We start from the raw sequence: 24404 nt of genomic DNA, 5'->3' as shown, positions 1-24404 counted from the left end.
CCCGTGCTGTGTCGTGCAGATGCGGAACCCTCCGGTTTGCGGTGGAGCTCCCGTGTTACCGACGCATCTGCACGCATCCCATTACTGAATTTGTACGAAAACAGGGAGAGACTGATATATGCTTCCGGATGCCATTTCGAATAAACTAAAAGAGAGATTCTGGACCGACGAGCCGTTTTCACCGATCACTTGAAAGTTTGCGATGTCCGGCTCTTTTTGTAAAAGTTTATATGCCTTCAGCGGGGATCAGCATCAGCAGGGGTTGAAGTTCGAGGCTGGAGACATTATCAAAATAACGCAAGTTTTGCCTGGAGGATGGTGGGAAGGAGAGAAGGATGGAATTAGAGGGTGGTTTCCTTCAAGTTACGTTCAGGTCGTGGAGGTAGGTCTGCGTGTCAACTGAGACTCCATTGTCGTGATCGCAAACGTGTATTAGGACGTACAAACTGGAGGGGCAGTTTACAAGTTTGGGTTATATTGCACTTGCATACAGGTACAGTAAAGCGAATGCAGCGACCTAGTCATTCAGTCCAGATTCAGCGGTCGTAAGCCCATACCGTAGGACAGACAGAAGCCTCGGCACATTGTCATTTCGAGCCGTTTTATTCGCAGTGTGGTTCCCGTTATAGGAAAGATCGCGCTTGGCCAGGGAGGGAACTGGAGAAAACTCACCCAGAATAATTCTCTGGAGGATTTAGATCTGATGAGTTAAGGATGTCTGCGCACAGTATCAGGGCTCCACGTTGCATAGCTATTTGACGTGCCAGCCAGGTTTGTTGCTCGCATAATGGATTTACTTAGAAACTACTTTTTTGGCCCTCTGTGCCCTCATTAGGTAGTGAAATAAAGTGCGTAGTGAGACTTTTCAGCACTTGGAGAAAGATTCTGGACACATAGGGCAATGTAGAAAACTGATGGTGTGTTCTGTGCTTAGTCACTAAAAATATAATAGGGAAAAAATGACAACAGTTGTTACATTTGTAACAAATATTATTTAGCTCAAGGTCCCAATATGTTACAGTAAGTGTTGATATGTAAAATAGATAGCTAGGAGGGAACGTGCTGTTTTGAGGTCGTTTCTTTACTGTGAATTGTGCAAAAACCGTATTAGTATGAACATAATTATTGGACCAAAATGTTATTATGAACAAGGAAGATGGGCAAGAGAGTATGGAAGAGAAAAAATAGCACAGAGGAAGTGCTGTATGCAATATCTTCTCTGCCTGTTTCACAGAACATTGTGATGTAGATTAAAAAAAGGAACCAAAATGAGAAGAGAACCAGTGTTGTACCCATTTGAATGACTCACTCTTTGAGCTGGTTGTTGAGTCGTCAATGTATGGAACTAGATACATGCAGCACACAACTCTGTGAGCCTCTGAGTGGCGTCATGTTCTGCCTTTGCTGAGGAAAACAAACTGGTGGAAACCAAAGCTTCACGGCATGCTCATGGAGCACACGGCTCACAGTATTCAGGGCGTCTGTTATCTTCACAGTGGAAACTCATTGTGTCAGATAGTCGTGCTTCTTGTAAATGGTGGGTTCACTGCTGTCTACTTGGCTCTCTCTGATGGTGTATTGGCTGCATCTCTGATCCGAAGCGTCATTGATCTGGAGATGGACCGTCAAGGTTTTTCAACCAAAGTCACTCCTGCCACCTTAAATAACCTGACAGGATCCTAGAAGATGCTGTGGTAGCCATGAAAATGAAAATGACCAATTGAATGTGGTCATGATCTAAACAAGTGGTCATTTGGTGGGGACATCTGGGAAAATCGCTTAAAGACAGCAGTAGCATCAAGATGTTAAATTAATGATGGGACCTGTGATTAATTCTGGTCAGAATTAATCAGGTTAATCAGGTTAAGACCTGATCATAATTAATATGTACATTTAATAATTAAGATTCAATTCTTAATATTCCATTAAAAAGTCCCCTTTTTGATGTGATTATAAGCAGAGTTTGGGAATATTGGAATATACAGTAGGAATATTGAGGTGGAATTAAAAAAAAATTATACAGAAATATAGCCAACTATGTCAAAGGAAAATCTTTAACATCTGGCAATATCTCATGTGTTGACAGTCCATGGGGGATCAACATCTGACTCACAGAGTCTCACAGTATCACATCTGGATCGGTCAAGACACCAAAAAAAGCATTTCTGTCACTGATACATCTTTGTCTTAGGCTGCTGATGTGTCGTACTGTGTGTTCTGGGCCTGGTCTGGAAACTCACACCTCTCATTCTCTCAGTTGCTTTAAATGTGAGTCCTGGGTGATGTGTTAATGAATTCTCTGTCATGTAAGAGAATTCCTTCCATCCTCCCTTCTCACACTGTCCCAGGACCTTCCAGGCACTGGCTGGTTATGAGTGTCAGGCTGTGATCTTCTCACACGGGCCTGTGAATTGTGACAGCCTGTGGAAGTTCTGTTTTTAGCTCAGCACTCACGTAGCTTCGGAGCGCTAAGCCGTACTTTCTTCTCTCTCACAGCAAAACATGGTCCCACGATGCTTTGCAGTCAAAGTATGTCTTTATGAGGTCTCAGTTTGAGGATGGCACAAATTAAGTTTGAGTTGAGTTTCCCGATCACATTAAGCCCACAGAGTGTAGTGTATGTGTGTACACATGCACAGATATCTACATTTTAGTACCTTTTTGTTAGACCTCTATATTTTTGTGTATTCTTTAGATTACGATTTGTTTCGCCGAGCTCCCCCAAAGCTAGTAAACCTCATGTGAGCTACAGACATGACAAATAAATATGTTTCAGTGAAGTTGTCCATTGGAAATATTTTGAGCAACAGTGAGAGGTTGTCAAAGAAGGCTCAGTACATGGAGAGAAACTGCGGAAATAGATAAATGAGTCATAGGAAACAGGCACTTCCCTGGTATACCCTGCTAACCTGAGTCTATAATGAATCTGTTGACTGGATTGTAAGACCTCTCTGAGCTTCCTGAGACTCTGTAATCCAGCCTGTCTTCATGTGTTTTAGCTACAGTACAGCATGCCAGGTGAGGCTGATCAAACAAATGTTCTCCATGATGGGGTTTTGTTCCACAATAAATAATTACTCAGCGTTGTTTAGAATAGATTCTTGCTGTAAGTTAATTGCTGCTCTCCACATGTGCAGTTTGCATATCGTTGATTCTCCTCAGTGAACACATATGAAAACGCGAGATTATGGGTTAGCATATGAATTATATTTTCACCATCTTGTCTGCGACCCTTATCCTGGTGAACGGTGGCCACTGCTCTGTCCAGATGTTGGAGGTAGGCTAGGGCCATGGGCAATCACGTGCACATGGGTCATGTTACCAGAGTCTCTCTTGGCTCAGGAAAGACTGACTCACTCAGGCACGAGGAAGGTTAGCACTCTGGATAAGGCTCTTTTTGTAACCCTGTGATGAAACTTTGGTTTAGTTTAATGCAACTCAGGATTGGAGATCTTAACGTGACTCATTGTTACATCTGCCTAAAGAGCCTACACTGTATTGCAAAGAGGTATTCTACACAAAGCAGATAATGTCGCATTTTTCTCATAGGGGATCTATTTGACCATACGTGCTGTTGAGTAGTAAATTGGACCTGGGTGTGAATAAGACTGCGCTACAGAATGAAAACTGCTGAATATATGTTTGATCACAGTGATCATAACCATTTCTGTGTTAGTGGTTGCTGAGATGGCGTCCTTGTTTCTTGGGAAATGCTTTAGATATTAATCCAAGCAATGTGTGGCTGTCTACCCAAGAGTAGCATGAACCTATATGAAAAAGGATCCAAGGTTATAAGTGAGAGACAATTTAAGAGCTTAGTAAACTTCATCCATGACCTCAGGTATTTCAAACATTCTTTCCTTGGGAGTTTGACAGGTTTTTGCTGTTTTTCCAGGCAGGATGCCAGTATCATGCAAGGAAGCTACAAAATATTGTTTTTCCATATTAAGTAGTCTTGGGTGTGGGAACCATGTGTCCTTTTGAGTGGCTTAAAAAAAAATCATCACTGAGGTTCAGTCTGTCCCCTCCGCATCCCTGCAGGAAAATAACTAAAGAGTTCCAGGGCTGTTATTGTCTATTCCTGTTCAAGTGACCATGTCTCTGATGGATTAAAACTGTTCTGGAAGGGCCTAAAACATAGAGATCAGTGCCAGGAGTTGGCAGATTTGCTTACAAAAAGCATTTGGCTAACTGATGAGACCAGCTCATGAATGTCAGCAGTTGACATTTAATGGCTTTGATTTGCGTTGGCTACATATAGAGGGGGGAGTTAGAACAATTCTCTCACTGAGGCTGTTACCGACAGGGGCCCTAAAAAGTATTAGAACATTAGGCATGTTTTCTTCATTGGGGCCCCAAATCCCTGGCGGGGCCCCTGCTGATATGTGTGATTCTTCCTGGTCTGCAGTGGCAACTAGAGGCAAGTCTAAAGTCTACAGCATGGGCCAGCCCAGGGTTTTGAGGTTTAGGTTAGCCACCTGGGAGTATGCATTGTTTAATGATATATATGTCAAAATAAGATGGCTGTTTCATTTTTAGCCAAATTGTATGATTTTCTCCATCCTAAACCTTTGTACATATATGTAAATGTCTAATTCCCAGACCTTATGTCTGTGCTAAATATGCTAGATGTATTTTAGTATCTTGGAATAGAGAGCACATTGACGTCTGGCATTCCTCAAGTGGAGGAATTGATGGATGGGGAAATCTCTTTGACCTAGGCTTTAGAAAAACATCACCAACTGCTTCAGCTAAAGTGCAGGCTGCATCTCACCGCATTGTTTTCGGAGTTCTTAGGTTATAAGTAACATCCTCGTAGCATGCGGCTAACCCCCAGGAACTTGGGGCGGGGGGGCTCCTCAAAGGGGTTGCATGTGTCATGGCTGTAATAAACGTTCTCTGTTTTGTTGATCCAGAAGTCTGTCTCCATGAGTGTGCTGCCAGGGGAGGAACCTTGCCAAAGCCCCCTGCCCAAGAACTGGACATGCTACATGTCCCCAGAGGGACGAAAGTACTACGTCAACACTGTAAGCAATGGTGAGCACATCTGATTGCATTTTCCCACCATGCAACTGCAGGATCCAGAGTGATTTTCCGGTCTGCATTCTAAGTACATCACATAAAAGCATAAAATGAAGCTATTTTGGAGCTCATTAGATAACCTCCATGCTAAAACATTAAATAACTAGATAAAACTAAAAAAAAGAAAATTGAAAATTGATAAAAGTTGTTTTCAATTTTGCTTAAATGTATATTTTTACCCAATTCTTATGCATTTATCTTTAATATTATTCATATACATGTAAATCAAAATGTTTGACATTTTTATTTTTACTTTGCTGTCTTTTATTTGACTATAAAATATAACCCTTTATATAACACTTACACTACATCGCCTAGTTGACGTCACCCATATTTTCCCGTTTAAGGTTAAACGATCATTTTTACCGCACATCCCATCTTTATCTAAAAGTACAGTCACACAGCACGGACTGAAATCCTCGATGAACAACAGGCCGGCTCCTGTGTGAACATCCCAGTAGTGCTGAACCAAGCGTACGTGTCTAGCTGGTACGGCCCAGGCCTGGGTGGATCGGAGACTCACTGCAGATATCTCCCGCTCTACTTGCATGGTTCCGAAAAAAGGAGCATTGTGTCTGGCCAAAGATCTTCCTCAGTGGACCGTGCCGATTGCTCTTCCTCTCCCCACCCACACGACGTCCATCTGTGCATTCTTCAGATGACCGAAGGAGGATCTGGGCTGAGAGAACAATTTCTGGACCGACTTTTCACCTTGCCCAGTTCATGTTTCCACAGCGCATATACTTCGGAGTCAGTGCCCTTTCAGTACTAGCAGGATTACAGTGTGTTTAGAAATGATATAACCCACATCGCTGAAACCGATGAATTTGTGGACGGCTTTGTGAACTAAATCTGAAGCGCTTTGAGCTGCGTAAACAGCTCTATGAGCTGGTGCAGCCTGCGCAGAGCAAAAAGTACAGCATCAAGGGTGTGGTAACTATGAAATATATGAGTACACAAGGCAAAGGGGAAATGAACCTATGCTGCTGTTATAAATAAGTCGTATAATAACGGTTTATGGGGACTTGGGGACTGGGTTTTATGATTCTGGACGGCCAGTAATGAAAACCTCCCACACGAGCAGCCCTAGGCTCATGAAATGTTAGAATTTTTCACTCCCATTCCTTTGACCCTGCATTGGTTTCGGTGGTCCTGACAGCTAGAAAAGGCCTGGACTCCACCTGGACTCCACCTGGGCTCCACCTGGACTCCACCTGCTGAGCAGACTGTGAAGGCTGCTGATCCTTTTAAAGATGATTCCACTCGCTGACACTGTTAATGCTAAAACAAGAAAATATGTGAACATCCTTCAGCCAACGATGAAAGGGAACATTACAGAATGTTCTGCACCAAATAATTATGTCATGTTTTAAATAAGTTTCTGAAGAATTTTGTAGTCTCAGACCCCTTGTCAGTATGGAAGAGATGCGTCAGATTATGGTGTTGTTTTGTTTTGATTGCCATAGCAACAAGATGAGCATCTGTGTGTGTTTTAGGCGGGGGGGCGGTGTTGTGAAGTTTCCTTCCTGTTCTGTGTAGCAGCTTTGCGGTTAAATGACATTACCCTGCTGGGTATACCCATCATACTATTAAAACACCTGTGACAAGACTTCATGTGGCCCGCGGGGAACCAGCCACAGTCGGACGGCAGAGCTTTGGTCACAGAGTCCAAAATCTGCCAAACAAAAGGGAAAGTGGGTGAGGAGGAACAGTTGAAAGGTTGTGATCAGAGTGGAGCTCAAGGAAGAAGTGGACAGCCTTGTTACACCTGATGAAGAAATTATGTAAGAGATGCATTTGGTCCTTTAAACATCAAAAAAGTGACAGCACTCACTGGAACAGAGGGCTTCGACAAAGGCCAAAGAGATCGGGTGAACCTTTTAACACAGCCATATGACAAACTCAAGGCACTCAAACAGTGTTCATTTGCAGTTTTGGGGAGCTTGAACGATAATGACGTGAAAGGTTATTTGATCGGTTGATTGGTTTAAGCTTTGTTTAGCCGGGGTGGTCACACTGAGTTTAAAATCTCTTCCTCCATCGAGGCCTTGCCAAGAAGGCAGTATGCCTTTGCCTTTGTGTACGCTGTCCTGGAGGACAGCGAATCACCGGAGTGCACGCCATCACAGATGGCGATAAATAAAAGATGGACTTCGTGAGTCATAAGTGGGCCAACGTTCCTTACATACAGGGCTGCAGTCCTGGTGCCCATTACTGATTAGAAGCCCCCAGCTCCCTCTCTGCTCTGGGGGGACGCGAGGCCTAGCGAAGGCGTAGTAGGGCAGCGGTGGCGAGGTAGCGACTCAGACATGCTGCCCTACAGCACACGTTTGTTAGAAAGACACCAATAAGTTAACTTATTTTTTTTTTAAGTTTTTGTTGCTTGGTAACTGATTTATTCCAGAGTCGGTGCCTCATATGATATCCAAAGGCTCCCCCCCAGTCTTTCATTACATTTCCAAAGACACTGATGGATTATGCACAGGCTTTTCATCCTTGGTGTCGATATACGTAGACTTTATGAGGATGAATACCCACAGAAGAGCAAGTGGCCCATTGATATTCCAGTCAGACAGAGGAGGGCAACAGGAGCAGCAAGGTGGGATCGGGTCTGCATTAGCAAATAGAATAAGCCCCAATCAGCCCCACGTCGCTGCCATATTCATTACAGTTACATAACGTTATTGATATTTACGAGAAGAAAACAGCTACTCTCCTTCAGCCAGGCTGAATGCAATTGCATTAGCATCACTACTGTACTTGATTCCTTTCATAATATTGATTGCCTCATTAGAAACTGAATCAAAGGAGCGGAGGGGAAGAGGCTCATGAAGAATGGCACCGTAGATCACTTCTGAAAGGATCCCGACCACTTGCCTCCAAATCTCTTCCCTCTGTACGGTGCCCGAGCTCAACCAAGTGCCGTGCTGTCTTCACTCGCGAGCGCCGACGCGTCCGAACCAAGGCTCTTCACAGAAGAACAATGTGGCCTTGTGGCATAGTGGTGTCTCTGTGAGTTGTCCTGTAAATATGACACACGGGCACACGGAGTGCAGTGAAACAGGTCCTCGCTCCTAACATTATTGGCCTTGGTTTGCACCTGCTTTTGGTTATCCCTGCTTTCTGTCTCCGGTGTCGGAGCGTACTTTCTTGACACCTGATCCACTTGCCGTCCATTCCAACAGCTAACACCTAGTGTTCGCCACGCAGTCCAGGTCGGGTTTGTCACTCCAGCAGTGTGAAGGTTCCACTGAGCAGAAGACTGTTTACTGCTTCTGAGCCAGCTTGTTGTCCCCAGACCTGTTGCTGAGTACTGTTCAGGACCATATAATTGACATGGAATGGTTGACATGCCTTTCTGTTACAGAGACTACATGGGAGAGGCCATCCAGTGTCCCTGGAACCCCCAAAGCATCACTTCGCCACAAAAACTCCCTACCTGCTGGTAAGCCTGTTTTCCCAGCGAAACACCCATGTTTCCATGCATGATTCACCCCAAAGTAAGTATGGTTCTCCCACCAGTGTGAAATGTGCAGTAACACTATAGGACTCAGACACAGCAAGCTAATCTTAAAAGTATGAGAGGCATTTGCTGGGATCATGGCTGTGGGCTGGAGACTCTCTGGCTTTGCTGCAGGCTACAGTGAATTCCACAGAGGCCTGTGATTACAGATTTCCTGTGTTTTAATTTTATCTGTGGTTTGGAACGCTGGAACCGCTTGAGCAGTGCGAGTGAATCCCAGTCCAGATCAACAAGACATCAGCAAGCCCGAGCAGCAACAGCATCGAATCGTGGCTGACGCGGTCTGATCTGCTAGATGAGAAACAATGGCCCTTGAGAGTCACCATTTTATTATACACATGAAATCATTTCAGTTTAAAAATAGTTCATTCTACATCAAAAAAAAACCCAAAAAACAAAACACGGGCGCATTTCTGCTTTATTATTTTGTATTATGCACATGTGTTACGTTCTACAAACCTCCACTCTCTTTTTACCTTATTATTCAATGTACTCTGATTGCATCCCCACACAAGACACACACTCTTCAGAAGACTGAAGGATGTCGGCTCTTGTTACTTTAAGAGCCTCTTTCTGGAGTTCCATGAATACGTCTGTTTACCACGGTGATCAAGATCATCCGATAAAAAACACACGTTCTCTTTATGTTGTGTTTCTTTCCTGCTTCTGCACACACTTGGATATTCGAGGGTGCATCCAAGCAACAGTCTGCTGTTGTTCGGAACGGATCGAAATGATCTTTCTCCGTTTTATTATTATAAATGTCCGACAGCCTTCTTCGGGCCCTCTGATGTAGAGGAGAGATAATACGATTTTGCGAGCAATCCCAAACATTGAGACCGCCGTGTAAAAAAACCCCAAATGTGATTAGGGCGCAGCCCGGGACAAATTAGTGCCACTGCTTATAGACGGAGGGAGGAAGTAGCCGATGTGATCAGGATGCGGACACTTCCACTTAAAGCTTGGGGCCTCATTGGGGCGGCCTGCCATCTTTAACGCCCCACGGGCAGGCGAGGGAGCACGTTGGCCTTGGCTGCACGCTCTCAGAGGCGATGGGTCTTAGCAGAGTGCCTGACAGTGCAAGCGTAAGTGCTGTTGGCTTGCGGGGCGCTGTGAATAATGGTTAGAACTGTTTCATGTGATTAAAAGGGCACATTTTCCCTCCTCTCGGGTTGATTGTTCAGAGCTGAATTGCTACTGGGCGTGCATTGTTCTCGGTGCTGTTCTCCGAGCTGAAGTAATGCTGTGTGTTGGGCTGGCATTTTGGTTTGCAGCAGAGAAGTATGTTATCATGCCCAGGCCACCAGGGCATGTCTTCCTCTTTCAGGCCTACAAAAATAATAGTGAAGAGGTTAAAATTATGCTCTATACGGGGAGGTGCACTGAACAAAAATATCTCCGCTGAAAATAACCAAGGAAGTACCTCTCATTTTTAGGTTGTCCGTTCTGCTGTGTTTGAGGTTTCTGTTCCTTAGTTACTGAATGTGCAGGTGCAGAATCAGAATGCAATACTGTCAAGGAAAAGTCAAAGTGATTAGCATCCTTGCATGTGAACGTGACCTTGACCCATTTTTTTGTCCGCGATGCCAGCCCTGCCTAGCGCAGGTCCCGGAGCCGTGCTTCCTCGTCTCACTTCCGCTGTCTCCCTGTCTGTCTCCAGCAGTGAATGGATTTCACGGCAGCGGTGGGCCATTGCATCAGCCGGAGCAATCCCACGTACTCCAGCGGAAGCCAAGCACGGATCAACAGGTAGGAACTGTCTGCATCTGTAGGTTACCTTACTCATGGGGCCTTTCATTGGTCCTCAGCTACATTATAAAGTGCTTACAATTATACACACACACACACAAACACACTGATTTTATAGCAGTCAACACATAATTAGAACACTAAAGACATCAGCATCCCAAAAGCTCTAGACAACTTATTATAGACTAGAATAATCTGCCCACCATTTCGTCCTCCTCGGTGGATGGTTAGCATTAGCATGTGCCCCATGGGGAACTAAATCTGCTGTTTTGCTTTTTTGCCCTGCGGTTGTATACTAGGCGTAGTGTGGACGATGAGTACCGAGACCAGAGCAGAGGGGGCTGAGGAGAGGAGAGCTCCTGTTCCCCCTGCCTCCCTCTCTCCTTCCTCCCTCTCTCCTCTCTCCCTCTCTCCTCCCTCTCTCCTCCCTCTCTCCTCTCTCCCTCTCTCCTCCCTCTCTCCTCTCTCCCTCTCTCCTCCCTCTCTCCTCTCTCCCTCTCTCCTCTCTCCTCCCTCTCTCCTCTCTCCTCTCTCCTCTCTCCTCCCTCTCTCCTCTCTCCTCTCTCCTCCCTCTCTCCTCTCTCCTCTCTTCTCCCTCTTTCCTTCCTCCCTCTCTCCTTCCTCCCTCTCTCCTCTCTCCCTCTCTCCTCCCTCTCTCCTCTCTCCCTCTCTCCTCTCTCCTCCCTCTCTCCTCTCTCCTCTCTTCTCCCTCTCTCCTCCCTCTCTCCTCCCTCTCTCCTCTCTCCTCCCTCTCTCCTCTCTCCCTCTCTCCTCCCTCTCTCCTCTCTCCCTCTCTCCTCTCTCCTCCCTCTCTCCTCTCTCCTCTCTTCTCCCTCTCTCCTCCCTCTCTCCTCCCTCTCTCCTCTCTCCTCCCTCTCTCCTCTCTCCTCTCTTCTCCCTCTCTCCTTCCTCCCTCTCTCCTCTCTCCCTCTCTCCTCCCTCTCTCCTCCCTCTCTCCTCTCTCCCTCTCTCCTCCCTCTCTCCTCTCTCCCTCTCTCCTCCCTCTCTCCTCTCTCCCTCTCTCCTCTCTCCTCCCTCTCTCCTCTCTCCTCTCTCCTCTCTCCTCCCTCTCTCCTCTCTCCTCTCTCCTCCCTCTCTCCTCTCTCCTCTCTTCTCCCTCTTTCCTTCCTCCCTCTCTCCTTCCTCCCTCTCTCCTCTCTCCCTCTCTCCTCCCTCTCTCCTCTCTCCCTCTCTCCTCTCTCCTCCCTCTCTCCTCTCTCCTCTCTTCTCCCTCTCTCCTTCCTCCCTCTCTCCTCCCTCTCTCCTCTCTCCCTCTCTCCTCCCTCTCTCCTCTCTCCTCCCTCTCTCCTCTCTCCTCTCTTCTCCCTCTCTCCTTCCTCCCTCTCTCCTCCCTCTCTCCTCTCTCCCTCTCTCCTCCCTCTCTCCTCTCTCCTCCCTCTCTCCTCTCTCCTCTCTTCTCCCTCTCTCCTTCCTCCCTCTCTCCTCTCTCCCTCTCTCCTCCCTCTCTCCTCCCTCTCTCCTCTCTCCTCCCTCTCTCCTCTCTCCTCTCTTCTCCCTCTCTCCTTCCTCCCTCTCTCCTCCCTCTCTCCTCTCTCCCTCTCTCCTCCCTCTCTCCTCTCTCCTCTCTTCTCCCTCTCTCCTTCCTCCCTCTCTCCTCTCTCCCTCTCTCCTCCCTCTCTCCTCCCTCTCTCCTCTCTCCTCTCTCTCCTCTCTCCTCTCTCCCTCTCTCCTCCCTCTCTCCTCCCTCTCTCCTCTCTCCTCCCTCTCTCCTCTCTCCTCTCTTCTCCCTCTCTCCTTCCTCCCTCTCTCCTCCCTCTCTCCTCTCTCCTCTCTTCTCCCTCTCTCCTTCCTCCCTCTCTCCTCTCTCCCTCTCTCCTCCCTCTCTCCTCCCTCTCTCCTCTCTCCTCTCTTCTCCCTCTCTCCTTCCTCCCTCTCTCCTCCCTCTCTCCTTCCTCCCTCTCTCCCCGATCACCCTGGAATTGGAAATGATAGTGATTTCATAAGGGCATACTCCTCACAGCCCGGCCTCCCTATCGCCATGGTGACCACGGCGGCGCCGCCACCAACCACAGTAGCCGCAGAAACAACAACAACAAAAACAACAACAGGGTTTGCATGAAAGAATGTCTTGTTCCGAGGGGGGTGTTCTCATATGAGTGTCCTGTCCTCCCGCAGAGTCCCGTGTCTACGTCCTCCAGAAGACATGAGCACGAGACTTCAGTCACAGTGAGTACACCCACAGACATATCACAGGAGATGGCCACGCCCATCACGCCCATCACACCCGTCACGCCCGTCACACCCGTCACCTCCTCACGCCCGTCACACCCATCACGCCCATCACACCCGTCACGCCCATCACGCCCGTCACCTCCTCATGCCCGTCACGCCCATCACACCCGTCACGCCTGTCACCTCCTCACACCCGTCACGCCCATCACACTCGTCACGCCCATCACACCCGTCATGCCCGTCACCTCCTCATGCCCGTCACGCCCATCACACCCGTCACGCCCGTCACCTCCTCACGCCCGTCACACCCGTCACGCCTGTCACCTCCTCATGCCCGTCACGCCCATCACACCCGTCACGCCCATCACACCCGTCACGCCCGTCACCTCCTCACGCCCGTCACGCCCATCACGCCCGTCACGCCTGTCACCTCCTCATGCCCGTCACGCCCATCACACCCGTCACGCCCGTCACCTCCTCACACCCGTCACGCCCATCACACTCGTCACGCCCATCACACCCGTCATGCCCGTCACCTCCTCATGCCCGTCACGCCCATCACACCCGTCACGCCCATCACACCCGTCACGCCCGTCACCTCCTCACGCCCGTCACACCCGTCACGCCTGTCACCTCCTCATGCCCGTCACGCCCATCACACCCGTCACGCCCATCACACCCGTCACGCCCGTCACCTCCTCACGCCCGTCACGCCCATCACGCCCGTCACGCCTGTCACCTCCTCATGCCCGTCACGCCCATCACACCCGTCACGCCCATCACACCCGTCACGCCCGTCACCTCCTCACGCCCGTCACACCCATCACACTTGAGTGCCCGTTGGCCAAGATGCTCGGTGTTGCTAGGAGATCACATACCACAGGCCTGAAGAGCACGCTGGCCTCCCGAGTCCTGACAGACCTGCCTCATTTTCATGTTGGCTGCAGACGCAGGTCGCTGCCCAGCCCGTGGTGTCTGTGGACAGAGGCACCCTCTGATGCCATTCTGTAACACGATAGCGCTGGCGGAAGGAAGGTTTTTGTGCAGCTCTCGGCCGACCTACCTGCAGGAAGCCATAGATGGTCCCTGTTCGAGCCCTGCTGCTTTCACCCAAGCGTGTAGGAGAGTCACAAAGGCAGTGGGGGGTGGGGGCCATATCCTGTTGCCATGGGAACAGGGGCGGCACTTGAAACACTGAAAAGTGATGGGCCCAGCGAGTGTGAAACTTGCTGTTCTCAGGGTTATTTTAATGCATGACATAGCTCCATTGCAGGGGTCACTCGCTCTGCTGGTGAAGCTGGGTGATTAAATTGTAACATACTGTTTAAAGGCCTTTGACGGATACCCTTGTGCAATTAGGTCTGCATTGTTCTAAAACTGATCATTAATTCAACCAGTTAGCTTTCCAATGCAATTTTTGCACATATTTGCATGTTTACAGCTACACAGTTCAAGGTTTTATTGTGAGAATGCAGTAACTAATAGTGTCTGTTGATAGATCTCAGTGACACACTCCACACCCAACATGAATGTCTTGCTTTTTTCCTCATAGGAGGTCTATAAACAGACTGATGTAAACTATGTGAGTTTACTGATGTAAACTATGTGAGTTTACTGATGTAAACTATGTGAGTTTACTGATGTAAACTATGTGAGTTATTTTTTCCCCTAAAATTAAGAGATTTAATTAATTATCCTTAATAATACTTAATGTAAATAAAATAAACTCTGGATGAGAGAAATTTAATTCTCTTTAAAAATGGATCAAAATAGCACTTTAAATAGAAAATGGAACCCTGTCTGTATGTTTGTCTGTCATCTAAATAGGTATCAGTGTGTAAAATGAATCGTCCTGCAGGGAATTTTAGATCTCACGGATTATGTTCAAGCAAAACCAACTGAACACACGGTGCAGCAGTGTGAAGACGAATCCATGCTGCATTAATAAGCTCATAAATAATGCTGTATACGTTTTAATAACCGACGGCGACAGTAAAGCAAGAAGAATTCATTCAGATGTATAATCACGCAGCCCTACTGAACGTAACACTGCCGCCTTCATTTCCCCACAACTCCCGTGCTTTCACCCTTTGGTTTTTCGTTCTTTTTTCGCTCGGTCTTCTGTTCCCACTAGCACGATCCTCTCTGGACTGGCAGGCAGACAAAAGGCCGTGCCAAGCGTCCCATCTTGGGTGGAGCCCCCCTAAGCTGGTGGAACGCAGCGAGGGCTTTGACTAGGAGTTACTTAAAGTTCACGCTACATTTCGTTTGGCAGACAGTTCGCTTTCGGAGAGTCAGTGATTACCAGCTAGAGTGCGTGAAAGTTTTTTGGAGGAAACTTTGTTTGTTTTCGTTCTTTCCACAGACAAGCGCATGACATCACAGCTGCCGTGGTAGTGCCTTGACACACTTGCTGTGCCTCTTTCCCTCCCCCATACACTCTCTCTCTCTCTCTCTCTCTCTGCCTCTCAATCCCTCTCTTTCAGTGCAGAAGAACAGATAACCAGCAGCAATCAGCACTATGCTTTGCCAAGCAAATTCAGGCGAACAGCAAGTTCTGGCATATTTTTCCCTTAAATCAGAAACCTAACGTGGACTGTCATTAATTTCCAGTGACCTGAAATATAGTGCTGGGTCAGAAACTTGATAGGGATGCCTCCACCTACAATTGTGCAGCCTTTTATATGCAAAAGACAGCATGGGTGGCTAAACAAGGTAACCAGAGGCAGAGTGTGAATGACAATGTTTACACATTTGTAACTAAAGAAGAGAAGGAGAAGTGTCATTTCATGCGACTTGCTTGTGCCCCGTACAAGCTGGAATGTTGTGGTTTCTACCCTCTTGCGCTCTTCTCTTTTTCTCGCTTGCGCTGTTCTCTGTCCTGCTCTTATTAAAGTTGACTAGCATTCATTTGGAGGAAAAAAAAGAAGCTATTATGGTGAGTACTGGAACGACAAGGTCACATGACATTCCGGAGCGGACAGAGTGCTGGCGGGATGCTCTCCGCCAGGTATCAGCGCTGAGTTCACAGACCCAGAGTATTGGAAAGCTATTGCTAAATGTTTGTTTGCTCCTGATCAAAAACAAGTGAGAGGAGACACGGGCCTCACGAATGAGCTTCCATACCTCGGCTGAGAGACGTCTGTTGCAAGAGAGCGCTACAGAATGCAAGGACAGCCTCAGAACCGGTGACAGCAAGATGGACCAGAGAGGCTCGGCGGACTGTGTGGAGACTCTTGTGTTTGTTCTGAGTCACGTTGATAGTCTCTTCATGCACTTATCATGGCAAAACTGGAAGCATAATGTGTCATCATGCCTAAACCAAGTTTTTGACAGCTGTTTACTTGAACACAATGTTTTTATAAACATCTTTTTCCAGCATTTTACAATGAGGTATCACTCAGGTTGCTCTTAAAATGTGCTGCTAGTATTTTGTGGCACCGTGTTCATGTTCAGCAACATTCACTAAATACGGTTTCGCTTAAAGTCGCTGATGACGTAACAGGTTTTAGCAAAGACAAGTGGATGCAGCTTGTGACCCACCGTCCTACCGCATCTCACGGGAGTCATCGCAACCATTTTAAAGCAGTGCATACAGACATTATTGCGGGTGGATTCCTTCCGAGGAATTCTAGGATGAAATCAGAGAGGAAAATGCAAGCTGTAAGTCTGCCGGTGTGCTGACACATCAAGGCAGCAAAGGAGGACACCTGGGCTAAACCTAGTTCTTTTTTTCACTGGAAAACCCTTTTCAAACTTTATTTGAGTATCCAAAGACACAACATAGGATATTTTGGTTTGTTTCTTTCAATGGCATTTTATATAAAAAAAATAATAGCTTCAGCTTTCTGTAGGCTAAAGAAACCCTTCCAAAATAAATATTTAGCCAAATTGTTTGATTTACATGTTTTATTGCACTTTAAGGACATTGAATATGTAACCATCCTAGACATATCCCAGGGTGTTGGTGCCGTTGCTCTGTTGCTGAGATGGAGAAAAAGGGAAGTATTGAAATTCCACTGTGTGCTAGTGAACACCAAAGTATCTGGAAGCCCCAGAGAGTGTCAAACGGTCAGGCCATAAGTCCATAAGTTCCCTGCCTCCAGACTCCATCCTACACAGGCAGGACTGTTCCATAGTCTGCAAAGGCCTAATGCGCTGTCTGTGTGGAGACACTTGTGTTTGTTCTGCGTCATGCTGACAGTCTTTTCATGCACTTATTATAGCAACATTGGAAGCATAATGTGTTGTCACACCTAAACCGAGTTTTTGACCCACCATCCTACCACCATCTCACTGCAGTCATTGCAACCATTTTAAAGCAGTGCATACAGACATCCACAGGAAGGACTGTTCCATAGTCTGCAAAGGCCTAATGCGATGTCTGTGGATGACTCTGTCCTTCAGCACGTCAACTCCATAACATTCCCCCTCCCGATGCACATGTCTGAACAGCAACTCCTCAAACCGGGCGAGTGGAGCTACTGCGATTATTTCTGGGTAAGGGAACATTTGAAGAATCTTGAAATAATTTTTGTAAAGTTAAAACACTGTCACACATAAATACATATAAGTTACACAAGGCATGGTTGTTTATATAGTTGTGCTGTGGTTTGGAGCTGTTTAAATATTGTTGTTGTTGTTGTTGTTTTTTACTTGTAATTTGAGTCATGCATGGCTGCTTGTGATGTTTTGAGCACCCCTTGTCATTACATCTCAGTTTTGGCATTCTGACTTTAGCATTTTGACTTGTCAGAATCGTAATGATCCAGGAGACAAAAACAGCTTTTTCATATTTAAATGACTGAATCCCAAATCTCATCTCAGATCGGGAATCTGTGGAGAAATGTTGTGAGTAGGAGCTGGGGGAGGTGTGTGTGTGTGTGTGTGTGTGTGTGTGTTTGTGTGTGCCATAGCGGTGCCTCCTGGTGTTTTGTCTGACAGCAAGCCTTCCTGCATGTTTCCAACCACCAGTGTTTTGTCTCCCGTCCCAGATGGACAGAAAGGACCCACAGGGGAACACCTCCATCACGGGCTTCGAGGTCCTACTGCACAAGCAGCTGAAGGGGAAGCAGATGCAGAAGGAGACGGCCGAGTTCATGAGGGAGAGGTAGATATCATCCCGCCACGCGCGCCTCTGTCCTGCGCGTGACCCGCGCATGCCTTGCCAGCTGCGAAAGGGATTAGCATGGCCCTCTGTGTTTTCAGGCTGTGGTGCAAGATGTCTCGATACTGCCGGGTTGTCATCCGCTACGGAACACAACAAGTCGCTCAGCAGGGCTCTATGTAAAAGTGAGCTTGCGTAACCTCTTCTGTTGCCATGAAAACCGCACAATAACAATAGTCACATCTCCTGACCAGTTCCCCCTGTTTCATTAATGGCAGACTTTTATGTTGCGCAAACTCATTATGGAAAACAAGTAATTTCCAGAATTGGCAAGCCTTCCTGCTGAGTGGCCAAAGTTATGCAAGTCAGTTAATAACGATTCATGCAATTCGTAGTTTTTTCCTTTGTTTAGCTGTGACAGCACAGAATGTGCCAGCCGAGCGTCTGTCGACTTAACAAAAACATTTAGACTCCAAACGACTTATTCAGTACACTCCAATTACTCCATAACTTTTACACAGTTGCCATTAGATATGCACAGCTATTGAAGGATGTTTTACGTTGTAAAGTCAAGTCTGTTGGTTTCACTCCTGATAAGAAGTCCAAACGACCTCTGGGGACGATCATTTTATTTGTTTTATTTATAGGTGTTCAGCTGACAGAAAGGTCTGGGAAAATGGTTCTTAAAACTCTGTATGACATAAGGGGTCAACCAGAGTAACATTTCCCTTGGGGGTGAGGCAGTAAGTGTGCACCCTGAGCAGGAAATGACCTTTGTGTGTGAATTTCAGGGCACAACAGATGTGCTTAACCCCCGTCAGCAGGACTCTGATTATCACCGAACTACAGCGATGTTCAAAGTTTTGTCAGCGCTCTTAAAAAAAAGGGGGGGGGGGCAGAGATTGTAACTTCTGACTTTTGTTATGACCCGTCAGGATCAAGATCGAGGAAGAGTATGCCAAGAATCTCTTGAAGCTCTCCCAGGTTCCGCTGGCTGTTCAGGAGGAAGGGTAGGTTTCCAGCTCCACGGGTGGTGGTGATGGGGTTGGTGTGATGGAGTGGCGGTAAAAGAATGAGGGCTGTCCTGCATGCTGGCTCTTTTCAGGTCCGTAACCAAGGCCACAGATACCACTGAACAATGTGATGTAATGTCTTACCACAGTGTGGAACTTTGGAAAGCTGCCCAGTTTTGTACTGTGGCTCCTCCACTTTGGTCAGTGAGGAATGTCAAAACAATACTGGTAAATGTCATTGTAGTTTTGTCCTGGGCCCGCACATATTCCAAATTCTGACAGGTCTAATGATATTGTCCCTTTGGAGACCCTTTCCACATTACATTCCATGCTTTAAAATATACATGGCATGCATTCCATTTATGTCGGAACTGCACGTTGTTTGACAGCAAAATGGCTATGTGGCATTTTTTGCTGAGTTATATTTTTTGCTGTGTTATGACTCTAAAAGCGCGGTGAGTCTGTAAGTTTTGGAGGGTCTGTAAGCCGCCAACAGGAATGTCCAGAAAACCGCAGGAAATGTTCTGATCTCAAGAAGCTACCGAAGTAGAATTAGGGTTGAATTTATTGTTTACACTATTTGAAAGAATGAGTTGAACTATCTGACATCTTCCCACATGGCCTCCAGCAAGGTCGAAAGGTTCTCTTGACGAGCCGAAGACGGCTTATACCGCACAGCAGCAGTTAGCCTGTAGTCCTGGTCTCGGCTGTTAGCCAGGCGGTCTGGACTGGCCCCTCAGCTCAACTCCAGCATGCACAGCGGACTGATAAAGGGGGCTAATTGTCTCGGACAGAATGTAGATCACGCCACAGTGGTCTGCCCACCCTCTCCTGCACAACAATGCCCGTATTATCGTGCCTCCCAGCCTGTGCCCCGTGACGGCTGCTTGGGGCCAAACCTCTCCTTTGGCCATGCTCAGGACCTACGTGGATGGCGCTGTTACCGCGGGCCGTGACCTTTCGCCACCTCACCAGCCCGTCACGTAGCAACTCTGAAATGTGGCAGGTTTTCCCAGTGCGCACCATTTACGGGCTGCGGGGAATCGATCCGCGGTGTGTTTCTCTCTCGTGTATATATCCGATCGCCGGCCATTAGCAGCTGGAGGGGAGGCAAGGGTCCGTCTCTCGGTAGCCGGGGCCCTCGCGGCCTCTCTCACTGAGCACGCGGCTAGGGTGGAATGGCTGACCGATGGAATGTGCTAGAAGGAGAGGCCACGTGTCCTTCCATTCAGAGTGGCTCCTTTGAATCGGCACGGCGTGCTGAGACGGATGCTTTCACCGCCGCGTCGGGGGTCCTGTAGGCTCGGCCAGGAAGGCCTTTGAGAAGAATATCTGACAAATGCCTGGAATGAGGCAATCAGGGTTCAGACTCACGCATTCTCTGCCTAGCACTGCTGGACACCTTCCCCCCAAAGAATGATGGAAATCTGCCAGCACAAATGTGCTCATTTTTCAGGTTCCTTAAGAAAGGGGGAAAGGAAGCTTCGATGCCTTGCTGTGTGTTCCCGAGGACTCGCCCGTGTTTTGTGTGCGTAATGCGTCTGATTGAGATCGACAGCCAGTAATGAACTTTTGCTGGAGGTTCTGACCGACCTTGACTAACGGGGCTGTTGGCTCCCTCCGTCCCCCCATTACGCTGACCTCTAGTTTCCTGTCTGTCCTCAGCACACTTGGAGAGGCCTGGGGTCAGCTGAAGAAAAGCCTGGCAGATGAAGCCGAAGTTCACCTCAAGTTCTCCTCCAAGGTAGTCTGTGTGTGTGTGTGTGTGTGTGTGTGTGTGAGTCTGTGAGTGTGTGAGTGTGTGTCTGTGTGTGTGTGTGTGTGTGTGTGTGTGTGAGTGTGTGTCTGTGTGTGTGTGTGTGTGTGTGTGTGTGTGTGTGTGTGTGTGTGTGTGTGTGTGTGTGTGTGTGAGTGTGTGAGTGAGTGAGTGAGTGTGTGTGTGTGTGTGTGTGTGTGTGTGTGTGCGCGTGCGGGCATGTGTGTGTGCGTGTGTGTGTGTGTGTGTGTGCAAGTGCGTGCCTGAGTGAGTGTGTGAGTGTGCGTGTGTGTTTGTGCATGTGTGTGTGTCTGTGTGTGTCTGTGTGTGTGTGTGTGTGTGTGTGTGTGTGTGTGTGTGTGTGTGTGTGTGTGTGTGTGTGCATCTTCCGTATTTCTCGTGACATTTAAATAATTTGCCGTGATTGCTTTGGCTGCTTGTTTATCTTAAAATGCCAATGTGGAATGCTGAAGAAGCTTTTGCACTCACACAGACCAGAGTATCATTACTTCCTACGTAAAGGTGTAGTTAATTCTGTAAGTATAATCTTATATTACATACAAATAGAAATACTAGTGAGTATTGTCTAGTGTGTACTCATAGGCTTCCTCACTCTCACTGTGACCTTGTGTATGTGTGTGTGTGTGTGTGTGTGTGTGTGTGTGTGTGTGTGTGTGAGAATGTATGTTGACTGAGGAGAGATTTCTGGGTTTCTGGTGTCCAGCTGTTGGAGCAGAATTGGAGAGTCATATTAGTATACTCTGGAAAGTAACTCAGCAGATGTGTTTGAATGCTTTGTTTGATTTCCCCTGTACAGTCACACACTGATCTTTAAAAACACCAGAAATGTTCAATCTGAAACGTTGGCTTAGTCAAACCCCTAAGTTTGCCATTTCTGACAGTGTCAGCACATGTCACTGCAGTGCACTTACCGTACTGCACTGGAAACTACAATCTGAGAACTTATAATGGGTATCAGCATCTCATTTTGCTCCTCAACCTTCCAGCTGCAGAGTGATGTGGAAAAGCCCCTCCTTACATTCCGAGACAACTTCAAAAAAGACATGAAGAAGTTCGAGCACCACATTGCCGATCTCCGGAAACAGCTCGCCGGCCGATTCGCTGCCGCAGAAAAGGTAGCGTGGGGTTAAGGGGTCACAAGCTGACCGAGGTGTCCAAAGGACCGCATGGGTTTCCACTCACGCAATCTAACTTTGAATATTCCCAAGTCTCCCAGAGGCAGGGAAGTTAAGGCATCACCTACTTGTCCAACTTTTTCTAGAGTTTTGGGAATCCTGTTCATATATTATTAAAACCCTGCTTCATTTCCAAGGCTGTAGCGTGTTTGCGGAACTGTAGCCTTTCTAAGCTCTATAAACAATCACAAGGGTCTGAAGACCTCATGCTGCAAACAAGTGACCATTGAAAAACTGGTCTTCGACTTCAGGAACACAATAATATAATTCGAGCGTCATGTATCTAAATGTGTTAATGCTGCGTGTGTTTTTAGAGAGCAAAATGCTACTGAAATATAAAGCACCGGTGATTAAAAATGGCATTATAAGTATACGTCAGTGCTCAAGGGGAATGATGCCAAACACATCTCTTCTGCACTCTTCTGCCAGTTATACTGTGTATAACTATGCATGTGACAATTAAACTTTCAACTTTGAACTCTTGTGCCCACGAAGGCTCGCAAAGCGCTAGCGGAGAGGCAGAAGGACCTAGAAATGAAGACTCATCAGATGGAGATGAAACTGAGCACCAAGATGGAGGAGGACATCAAGAAGGCGCGCAGGAAATCCACGCAGGCAGGTCAGTGGCCCGGAAGAAACCCCACTCCCTAGAGGCGTCCAGGCACAGGTCCCCAGCTTGATATCTGAAGGTCGTTCACGGTGAACTGGGAAGAAGCATGCGCATGTGTCTTGGCAGTGAGCCAAAAGGCCTGGGGCCTCATTTATAAAACTTTGCAGGGATTCCAGAGTGAAAATGTACATGCACGTAAATAACAGGAAATTGTGTGCACACACACAATAAAAAAAATCAGATTTATAAAACCTTGAGAGTGTGGATCTGCACGTACAATGTTTCCTCTCTTATCAATCACAGTGTTCTTTAAAATGTACACAGGTGAATGAGCCTTGTAACAGACACTTTGTCACTTAGGAAGGTTAAACGGGTGCTCTGGCACAGAGCTCACGAATCCCTTCTGTCAGACTGGGGTTCGAGCCTCGGGTAGGGTGGCTGCCTTCAGCCTTTTGTTCCAAGCCCACTATCCCTCCCTGTTAATGCCCCACAAATCCCTAATGACCTAAAGAATACTAAAATATGGCCTGTGCCGTTCATCATTGGCAAAGCGAAAGGCAAAAAGAGGAATCTTGCAGCAAGTGAGAAGGAAGTTCTAGTGACTGAGATTGAGACGCGGTAAAACCCATCGTTTGGCGGCCTGGGCCGAGGCATCGACGTGGGTTTGAGCAACAGCATGTAGTTTCAGCAGCTAGTACTGAGTTCCACAAGTGCGCTGTTGCAGAGGTGAGAAAAGTGGGCAGATTTAAACGTTGGTGCAAAGACACTCTGTGGCTTGCTTTGCACCGACAGAGTATTACTGCGACTGGTGGGGGAAACCCCACATTCCAGCAGTCTCCACCAACAAGATCTGCCTTTTGGAAATACATTACTGCACGCCACAGTCGAACACTCCCGTGTACTGTCACGGAAGTTTACTTATGCCAGCCAGTACAGCTGGGATATCCCTGATCTATCAGCTTTGAAACCAACCGGTCGCTAGCATCCAAGGGTCGTTATGACCTGTAAGTGGACAGGTATTGCCTGGGTTTTGCGTGACTGGTCTCAAAAACTGGGCCCAGCTCTTCACAGTTCTAAGAGAATGGCTCTAAATTGGCTCTTTAGCCAGTCATCATCACTGGCAATAAAATCCCACCTTCTTTGGTCTGCTAATAATCCCAAAAACAGTGAACGTGTGCAGTTGTGTTACAACTGTAATTAGGCATAACCATTAGCATCTATTTCCAAAGCTGTTTCCAAACCCATAACAAGTTGAACAAGGGTGAACAAATTGAAGGCTGCAAATAGTTATCTGGAGCAATAAATATGAATACATAGATACTGGCTAGTTAACTGGTCCACACAAATAAATCATGAAACACATCAGCCGAAGCAGCGTTTAGGCTCCAGTGCTTTTTGTGAGTAAGTAGCCGATTATGGAGCTAATTATAGAGATGCATAATTTAACATGGACGTGTGAGGAGAGTGATTCGCACGTATTGCTGTAGTTCTTTGTACCCGAGGGTGTCGTCTGTTGCTGCTCTTTCAAGGTTTCTGTAAATATGTGCCCAAGTGTTTCTTTGTAAATAGTAGTGTCTCTGTTGTGTGCACACAATTCAGACCTGTTTTTGTGTGTGTATACCGTTTATAAAGGAGGTCCCTGGTCTTGAAGTCTCCTGAAGGTGTTTCTCAGAGGTACCGAATCTTCAAAATTATAGCAGGTTTTGGTATAAGGTATTGGATTACTTTAGCAGTGGCAGAACTACAAACCCATTTTTTAGACAGGAGGAGGGGTGAGACACAAAGGAACACTGGACTGAAGAGTCCAGACACACGGGCCCATGGTCCAGATGGATAACCACACCAAAGTTAGCACTGTGCTAGGCTGTGGCCTAAAAAACAGAGGAAGCGTGGAGAAAAAGCTCCCTAGCATTTCATTCAAAAGCTGGTTGGTTAGACATTTCAGACAGCAGCCTTATATGTTATTCAGGGCAGTGCCTTTTGTGATATAAAGTATTGTCGTTTGGCGCCCTCTACTGGTAAAGGATGCTCATTGGTCTAAAAGTAATAATTTAATACGGTTGACTGTGGCAACTTTATACGAGGTTATTTAGGACAGTTCTAATCTTGTAAATATTGTAGCGCTTATTACAAAATTTTATTTTCATAAGTAATGCATTAAGTATTTGATGTTGA

The 24404-nt window shown here is 47.0% G+C and overlaps 1 protein-coding gene across 2 annotated transcripts in view; it reads left to right on the top strand.

Annotated features, from left to right (window-relative positions):
• Positions 1-24404, top strand: part of LOC113570962 (growth arrest-specific protein 7-like) — a 25335-nt gene continuing 931 nt past the window's right edge. Inside the window, exons 1-11 of one of the 2 annotated variants that reach the window (XM_026999688.2) lie at positions 1-382; positions 4917-5037; positions 8450-8527; positions 10269-10354; positions 12491-12541; positions 16955-17047; positions 17542-17657; positions 18590-18664; positions 20333-20411; positions 21431-21559; positions 22115-22238. In XM_026999688.2, the coding sequence (XP_026855489.2) occupies positions 203-382; positions 4917-5037; positions 8450-8527; positions 10269-10354; positions 12491-12541; positions 16955-17047; positions 17542-17657; positions 18590-18664; positions 20333-20411; positions 21431-21559; positions 22115-22238 (1132 nt within the window). In that variant the 5' untranslated portion in view covers positions 1-202. Of the gene's footprint in view, positions 383-4916; positions 5038-8449; positions 8528-10265; positions 10355-12490; positions 12542-16954; positions 17048-17541; positions 17658-18589; positions 18665-20332; positions 20412-21430; positions 21560-22114; positions 22239-24404 lie in introns of both variants that reach the window. The other variant, XM_026999687.2, reaches the window with a different exon arrangement.

The sequence above is a fragment of the Electrophorus electricus genome, chromosome 14 (assembly GCF_013358815.1).
Source record: "Electrophorus electricus isolate fEleEle1 chromosome 14, fEleEle1.pri, whole genome shotgun sequence".
NCBI classification, from domain to species: Eukaryota; Metazoa; Chordata; class Actinopteri; order Gymnotiformes; family Gymnotidae; genus Electrophorus; species Electrophorus electricus.
The sequence above is the reverse complement of the archived record's forward strand: the minus strand, read 5'-3'. Positions and strand labels throughout refer to the sequence as shown.